Source organism: Hevea brasiliensis, chromosome 16 (genome assembly GCF_030052815.1).
Source record: "Hevea brasiliensis isolate MT/VB/25A 57/8 chromosome 16, ASM3005281v1, whole genome shotgun sequence".
NCBI classification, from domain to species: domain Eukaryota; kingdom Viridiplantae; phylum Streptophyta; class Magnoliopsida; order Malpighiales; family Euphorbiaceae; genus Hevea; species Hevea brasiliensis.
In genome coordinates, this window is record NC_079508.1 from 62,030,153 (window position 1) to 62,039,196 (window position 9,044).

At 35.8% G+C, this 9,044-nt stretch overlaps 1 protein-coding gene across 1 annotated transcript; it reads left to right on the forward strand.

The window, feature by feature from the left end:
- The first annotated feature begins 8,032 nt into the window (after positions 1-8,032).
- Positions 8,033-8,782, forward strand: LOC110658969 (uncharacterized). The gene is made up of 2 exons (XM_021816769.2): positions 8,033-8,272; positions 8,394-8,782. The coding sequence occupies exons 1-2, from the start codon at positions 8,164-8,166 to the stop codon at positions 8,660-8,662; spliced, it is 378 nt and encodes a 125-aa protein (XP_021672461.1). The 5' UTR covers positions 8,033-8,163; the 3' UTR covers positions 8,663-8,782.
- Positions 8,783-9,044: the final 262 nt, after the last annotated feature.

Genomic DNA, 9,044 nt, shown 5'->3' on the forward strand with positions numbered 1-9,044 from the left:
GTTATAATGACGAGGATAAGGAGTGTCTAACCACTGCCCCTGTGTTAACACTACCTATGAGCGGTGAAGGATACACCGTGTACTGTGACGCCTCCAGAGTTGGCCTAGGGTGTGTTTTGATGCGGAATGGAAAAGTAGTGGCTTATGCTTCAAGGCAGCTGAAGAGGCATGAGCAGAACTATCCCACCCATGATTTGGAAATGGCGGTTGTAGTCTTTGCACTAAAAATCTGGAGACACTACCTGTATGGTGAAGTGTGCGAGATATACACCGACCATAAGAGTTTGAAGTACATCTTCCAACAGAGGGATTTAAACTTGAGACAGAGGAGATGGATGGAGCTTCTGGAAGACTATGATTGCACCATCCAGTACCACCCTGGGAAGGCCAATGTAGTAGCAGATGCTTTAAGCAGAAAATCTTCTGGCAGTTTGGCTCACATTTCAGCAGAGAAGAGACCGTTGATTCAGGAAGTACATAAGTTGATGGATCAAGGTTTAATCCTAGATCTTTCAGATGAGGGGGTATTGTTGGCTCATTTTTCAATGAGGCCAGACTTGCAGGACAGAGTTAGAGTTTCCCAGCACAGAGACCAACAATTAATGAAGATCATAGAAAGAGTACAAAGAAGGTGAAGGTGGTGAGTTTGGATTTGCCAATGATGGTGCCCTAGTGCAAGGTTCTAGGATATGTGTGCCCGATGTGGACAATCTCAGAGATGAAATCATGCGAGAGGCACACTATACACTGTACAATGTCCACCCAGGCTCCACCAAGATGTACCATGATGTGAAAGATAGCTATTGGTGGAATGGCATGAAGAGAGACATAGCAGACTTTGTGTCCAAGTGCTTGACTTGTCAGAAGGTGAAGTTTGAACACGGTAGATCGGGGAAGTTGCAAGAGCTCCTATCCCGAGAATGGAAGTGGGAAATGATTTCTATGGATTTTGTGGTAGGTTGCCTCGTACCATGCGAGGTTATGATTCGATATGGGTAATTGTAGACCGCCTAACCAATCAGCTCATTTCTTGCCTCGTGAAGACTACATATTCTCGCTGCACAAGACGCCCGACTCTATATTTGAGAAATCGTCAGATTGCATGGAGTTCCAGCTTCCATAATATCTGACAGGGGGCCCCAGTTCACTTCTCAATTTTGGAGAAAGTTGCAGGAGGCACTTGGCACACAGTTGAACTTCAGTACGGCTTTCCACCCTCGCATGCACGGACAAATTGAAGGACAATCCAAACACTGGAAGACATGCTTCGCATGAGTGTTTTGGATTTTGGAGGTCAATGGGATGATCAGCTAGCTTTGGTGGAGTTTGCCTACAACAACAGTTACCATTCCAGCATAGGGATGGTACCCTATGAGGCACTATATAGAAGAAAGTGTAGGTCTCCTCTGTGTTGGACAGAAATGGGAGAAGCGAAGGTGCATGATGTAGACCTAGTGCAGTACACTTCAGAGATAGTTCCTTTAATCAGGGAACGATTGAAAACAGCTTTCAGTAGGCAGAAGAGTTATGCAGACCCCAGACGGAGGGATATGGAGTTTGCAGTAGGCGACTATGTATTCCTGAAGGTTTCTCCGATGAAGGGAGTCATGAGATTTGGAAAGAAGGGCAAGTTGGCACCTCCGTATATTGGACCTTTTGAGGTTACTGATAGAGTTGGAGCAGTTGCCTACCGGTTGGAGCTACCACCCAACCTTTCTCATGTTCATCCCGTGTTTCACATCTCCATGCTCAGGAAATACATTCCAGATCCTTCTCATGTACTACAACCAGATGTAATAGAGCTAAAAGAGAACTTGACATTTGAGGAGCAACCTGTAGCCATAGTGGACTACCAAGTGAGACAGCTAAGATCAAAACAGATCCCTATGGTTAAGGTTTTGTGGAGGAGCCAGTCAGTGGAAGAGTGCACCTGGGAGTCAGAACGGGACATGCGTAGCAAGTACCCTTATCTGTTCAATGTGTAATCATGTACTTTATTCTGCCTTGTGTAAAATTCAAGGATGAATTTTCTGTAAGGGGGGAAGAATGTAACACCCCTGATTTTTTTATATATTATTATTGGGCTTCGTGTAGGTATCCTCAATTCGCGGAAATTCGACAGTTGTCCGGATCTGTGAATTTCCGGCCAGACAGACCAGCTACCGGAAAAGTCTCCGAATTGGATCGAGATTTTGGCTACCCCACCATTGTTAGGCATCCTGAGCACGTTCCCGAAGTCGGAATCGGCAAAGGTAAACCCGAACCTTGTTTTTTCATAATTTTCTAGTGCTTAAATAGGATTAAAAATCCATAAAATATTCGTGGTAGCTTAGAAAATTATGATTCTTTTTGCAATAGCTTAGTAATATTGCTAAGGACCGCGGGGCAAAGTTTTAGAATTTTTAGAGCTTATTTGGGCAGTTTTTGCAAAAATGGTCAATTATAAGGATTAAATTAAAATATTACATACTGTGATGGATGATTGATTTGATGGGCCCAGGAGGGGCTGTGTGATATGATTGAGCTGTGGACATATGGACTGTGAATATAGAAGTGTGTTTTGAGCCCTTTTGCAGGTTGGGTAGGTCCTAGGTATAGGGGAGACTCTGCCGGATTTTCGGCACGACTTAGGACGTATTGGTCTTTTTCTTTGTTTGTATTGAGTCAAATTTATTAAATGATTGTAATAAAATTGTCAGGTGAGCCGGGACAGCCTCCTTCCTCCGCCCAGCCACCACAGTGATTGTCGTCAAGTCTGTGAGTAAAATATTAATTTTAATTGTAATTTCGATATTATTATATGTTCAGTCTGCCCATGCATCACTTATATGCATATATTTATGCAGTTAAACTCTAGGCACGATTTATGATGCATTGATAACTGTTAAAGTGCCATGATGTTGTTGTGGTAATTTGGAGCAGTGTGCGTGCGTTGGCGTGCGTGTGATGTGGTGTGGACTATGGATAGGACGGGTAGTCACGGCTTGAGTTCTTCGCTGGGACCCGATCCTTCGAGGGGTAGTCACGGCTTGAGTTCTTCGCTGGGACCCTCGATTTGGTTATTAAGTGGAAGTCCGAAATGAGTTCTTCACGGCACCAGTTGGATTTAAGAGAGTCAGATAGGGATCGGCTCCCATATATTATGATTGATGCTACAGGGTGCGTGAGTGCTCCAAATTACCTTTTTGATGCTATGATATGAATTTATTGCTGATGTTGCATTTCATTCCACAGGTTGCATTAGTTTTAGATAGTTATAGAGATTATGGTTAAAATTGATATTTTACTCTCTGAGTCGAACGCTCACTCCTGTTCAATATTTTTTTCAGGCTACAGGAGGATTTTATTTTTGGTTAATCTGCTTTTCTCCTTCGCAGGTTGTTTATCAATATTTGTGTAATTTTATTTACTCCTAGAATTTCCGCATGTGTTAGAAGTATTTATTTGATTATGGTCTGTAATATTATTATCATGTTGGACTTGTAAACGTATAATGATATGTATGTTTGATGGATTGGATGAGGGAGCTGAGCTCCCATTTATCTTTATGAGGATATGAGTATGTGGAGGGTGAGCTGAGCTCCCCAATTGAGTATTTATTATGTTTATAGGTCGGGTGAGTCGAAAACTCCCCGTTGAAAAGTCCATTTTATGGCCGGACTCTGTCCGTTTGGTTTCTTGAAATTGGGCCCAAATGGGCCTTAGAGTTGGGTTAATGAACAGTTAGGCTTACTACGGGCCTCGGGGGCTTTAGGCTGGCCCAGGTCCTAGTGCCGGTCCGGCCCATAGGTTGGGTCGTGACAATACATGGCACTTTCACAGTTATGAATGCAACATAAATCGTGCCTAAAGTTTATCTACATAGATATATGCATATAAGTGATGCATGTGCATGCTTGAACATATAATAATAGTGAAATTACAATTAAAATTAATATTTTACTCACAGACTTGACAACGGTCACTATGGCGGCTGAGCGGAGGAAGAAGGCTGTCCCGGCTCACCTGACAATTACATTACAATTATTTAATACAAATGACTCAATACAAATTAAGAAAAGACCAAGTCCGTCCTAAGTCGTGCCGAAAATCCGGCAGAGTCTCCCCTATACCTAGGACCTACCCAACCTGCAAAATGGCTCAAAACACACTTCTATATTCACAATCCATATATCCACAACTCAATCACATCACACAGCCCCTCCTGGACCCATCAAATCAGTCATCTATCACAATATGTAAAATATCAATTTAGTCCTTATAATTGATCATTTTTGCAAAAATTACCCAAACAAGCTCTAAAAATTCTAAAACTTTGCCCCGCGGTCTTTAGCAATATTACTAGGCTATTGCAAAAAGAATCATAATTTTCTGAGCTACCATGAATATTTTATGAATTTTTAATCCTATTTAAGCACTAGAAAATTAGGAAAAAGCAAGGTTCGGGTTTACCTTTGCCGATTCCGACTTCTGGAACGCGCTCGGAACATCTGACAATGGGGGGGTAGCCAAAACCTCGGTCCAATTCGGAGACTTTTCCGGTAACGGGTCTGTCTGGCCGGAAATTCAAAGACCTGGTCAACTGTCGAATTTCCTCGAATTGAGGATACCTACACGAAGCCCACAACACGGGGGTTAGTACATAAATTTTTTAGAATTTTCTAAGCTCATTTAATGCTCGGAAAGACACTGCGAAGTTCCGTGGGACCCATCGAAAAATGGTGTCGGAAAAATTCGAAATTTATGTCGCCGCGAAGCTCTCGACAAGTGGAGCGCTTTGGTACTCTCGGTTTTCTCGTGGGATTCACGGTTTGCGAGAAATCTAGCCCGAAAGTCAAAATGGGCTAAAACTTCCCAGGAAAAAATTGGACAAACCACTCGATGGATTTCGGTGTTCTTGGTGTCTATGGAAAGCTCTCGACAAGTAGATGAGTTTAGATACAAGACCCGGTTCGATTGGTGGCCGGATCGGCCGGATTTTGGCCGGGAAGGTGAACGGTCGCGCGCGCTGCGCGTCGCTTCTGGAGCCGTTTTCCAGCGTTCCAGGCGGCGGCCGGCCGTGGGGGAGGGTTGAGGCGGCGCGCCGGCGAGGTGGGGAGGCAGGGGAGGTGGCGGCGCGGCAAGGGAAGGAGGGAGGAGAGAGAAAAGAGAGAGAGAAGGGGAGAAGGTCGGACGCGCGCGGGGAAGGGAAGAAGAAAAAGAAAAGGCCGGTCCGATTCGACCGGTGTCGATTCGACCGGTTCGATTCAGGATACAAAATTTTTGAATTTTTACTCTGCCTAGGGACCGAAAACGAGATCCAAAAATTCTGAAAAAATTTCATAAAACTCAGAAAAATTCGTAGATTCCAAATATATTTTTAGTTTTACCACGTGGTCTTTAAATTAATTTTTAAAAATCATCAAAGTTTATATTTTCGGAAAATCGAACCCGATTTTTAAAATCCAAAAAATCTCAAATAATTTCTTAAAATTTAAATAAAATTAAAATATCAATAATACTCATAAAATAATAAAATTTAAAATTTTGGGGTGTTACAAGTTACTTAACTTCAATCTATTAAAATAAAATATCTTAATTTTAATTTTATTTTAAAAAAGTCCCATTAATATATAATAATAGGTTTTCAGATTCATTTTTTTCTTTTTAAATCAATACTAAATTAATATTTAATTAAAATAAATTTATAAATTATTATTTTTTATTTTTTATATAAAGCTAAAATACTGAGAAAATATATTTTTTTATTATTATTATAGGATATTAAAAAAATAAATTTTAATTAATAATAAACAACTTATATATAATTAATAATTTAATTAATAAATTTAATTAAAATGAAATTATTACATTAGTAGTAATTAGTAATTAATTTAATCATAAAAATAAGAAAGAAAAAAAAATAAAATAAAAGAATAATTTTATTTTTTTAACTTAAAAACTTATTATTACAAATAGAAGAATTTTTCTAAAATAAATTAAAATTAAAAGATTTTATTTTAATAATTTAAAATTAAATAACTAAAATAAAATAATCACATAAATTAAGTAACAGTTGATATAATTTACCCTAAAATTACAAAGATTTTAAAAGTAGACCACTAGCCATAGAGGTTGAAAACTTCATATGCTAATAGTAATTATGGATAACAGCTAAATAATATATAATCACAATATCACATAATATATAATCACATGCTTACTCCTTTACCCAATAATAATAATAATTATAATAATAATATGCTTACTCTAAATGAGATAAATTCCATTACTCCTCCAAAAATTACACAATTTGAGAGGTTGGATACTTGAGGAGTTTCGTGCACACGTGTTGATTTTCATACGTGCCAGTTTCTTTGTTAGCATTTTTGTTTTCTGTTAGCCATTTCTTTGTTAGCATTTTGTTTGAACTCCAAAATAGATAAAACTATAGGTTGAAACGACTAGAATTTCTAGTTAGTATAACAATAATTTGAGCTTCAATGAAGGAAGAATACAATTCTGAAATTATCATGCTATTATTATAATTTTATATAAAAAAATTTAAAATAAATTATTTAAATAAAATATAATGACAATTATTTTAATTTTAAGGACCTAACCGTGTTAATAAAATATTTGATTTGGTCATCTAGCGAAAATACGTTTTAATCGGTGATAATATATTACAATTTCACTTTATGATTTTTATATAAATCATATCTGAAAACCATTAAATTTTGATATCATAAAATCTATATTTTTGACTCTTATCCAAATAACAAAATAAAATATTTAATAATTTTATGATAAAAAAGAAAAAAAAAATCAAATTCTCTTAAATAGCAGCAAGTGAGACACATATCGTTTAAAGAGACACATTATTACCATTATCTTTTTTTTTCTTTTAATTTTTTTTAATTAACATTTGAGTAATTTATTATGAAAATCAACATTCTAATTGGTATAATCGGAGTATTGCACAAAAATAAAAGAAATTATTAAATAATAGATAATTTTATATAAAAATAATTACATGCAAATAATAAATCAATTAAAATATGAAAAATAATTCTCATAAAATTAAGTTTTATCCTTATCTTAAAGACTTTTTTTTTTTCTAGAGAAATTGTACTGTGACTTTGCACAGTCCAATGACATATATACATACCCAACTCCCCTTTCCCGCACATATTATGTAATGAAAAAAATATATACAAATTTTGATGAAAAATTAAGCACCACAATAATCCAATTTTTTTTATATAGCACATAAAATGTAATACCACATAAATCCTTTCAGCATCACATGGCGGTATCATGGCCTTTATATATATATATATATATATATATATATATATATATATATATATATATGAAAAATGACATGATAACGTTTATCACATGATAATTTTTTTTTTGTTAAAATATTATTTATCACAATTTTTTTATTATTTTTATTATTTTTAATTATTTTCTTTGTCATAATTTTCTTTTAAAAAATGTATTGTTTTCTTATAATATCTTAATACTGTAACATCTGTTGATAAAAAATTTAGTTCATATTTGATTAATTAATACATTCACCCGCAAAAATTAAAATTTCTACTAATTTTCATCAGTAAAACACAAAATTATTTTTTTATACAAATTAGTCATTTTTAATTTTTGTTTTCATAAGCTAAATTTCGGTGCAACTTCCTACAACTAAAAACTTTTTAATATAGTTTTGCAATTAATTAAAAATAAGATATAGAGCTTTTTTATTGAGCTAATACTTAAAAATTTTAGCTAATCCCTATTATAAAAAAAAAATAAGAGTGACCTGAGATAAAATAAAAATTAAGTAATTTTATTGGTCAAAATTAAATTTAAATAATTATATTAAAAGTTATCAATAAGTTCAACTGTATGGATGGTCGGTCTAGAAAAGGCTAACATTTATTCATTTATTTATTTCTTTGTTTGGAAGTTTCATCACTTGAAAGACTCGCGTAGCTTAGGTAGCCTTGCCCTATAAGAAGGAGGGCATCGGAAAGTAAGCTGATGTGCAGCACATACAGATCACTACCAATAACATTACATTATAATCAAATTAATACTTGCTAAAAGGAGAGAAACCCAACTCACCATAAGCAATTCCATCTCGTGGTTTGGCATTTTTACTGATAATTTATAACCATAATGGCTTCTTCTCTACCTTCTTGCACAATACTGTTCAAGCCTGCATCTCTCAATTTGATCAGTACTCGTCAAGCGCTGCAAGTTAGAGCCCGGAGCTTTAGAGATGAAGGTACATATCCCCGCATCCATTTGGCTATACATATTCAAGTTGTACATATCTATATATATATATGGTGTTTTCACCACCTTTGATGTGCTTTAGCTAAAGTACAGGATTTTTGCTTGTCTAGGGATTTCGGGTGACATGGTTGAAGCGAATTTGAGGGTTCTGAGAGAGAGGATAGAGGAAGTTAAGAACAAGGAAAGACTTGAGAGGTGTTGCAGATGTGAGTATGGATGGAATTATCCATCTGGGTATAATTACAAGCTGAAGAAACAAGTGGGTTTATCTCAGGTTTTTGATCTTATAGGATTGGTTTGCAGAACTATTGGTTTCACCTGTGTTAGTGGTTCTTTGATTCTTGTTCTTGTTTCTCTCATAGTTCATTTGAATCAATGATGAGGGTGATTATTTGTGCATTTTATTCCTATTGTATAAATCATCATCGACCGACACTTGAGCTACTGTAATTTTCAAGATTATTTAGAAGTTCATAATTAATTATTTAGTTTAATGGCATCTGCCCCTTGCTTAAGAAATAAGGTTCAGACGGCCGGGTTCTGACTTTTAAGTATGGCTGAAGAAAATGAGGAAAAAGAAAAAGCTTATTTTGTTTTGCCAAATGTAACTTTCGGGCAGATCATAGAGAAAGGCTGATGCTGTGGAAAGCCATAAATAAATATATAATGGTTTGCCAAATCTGTAAGGAAAGAAGTTGAAAAGCTTCCCTCCAAATGACACCAAATTATTACAAGTGGGTATTCATCTTTCTCTTAAAAGA

Excerpts from the sequence above, each read along its gene's own strand:
- LOC110658969 (XM_021816769.2), top strand. The coding sequence starts at position 8,164 with ATGGCTTCTTCTCTACCTTCTTGCACAATACTGTTCAAGCCTGCATCT. Across the intron at positions 8,273-8,393 it reads CCGGAGCTTTAGAGATGAAG|GGATTTCGGGTGACATGGTT; the intron begins GTACATATCCCC and ends TTGCTTGTCTAG.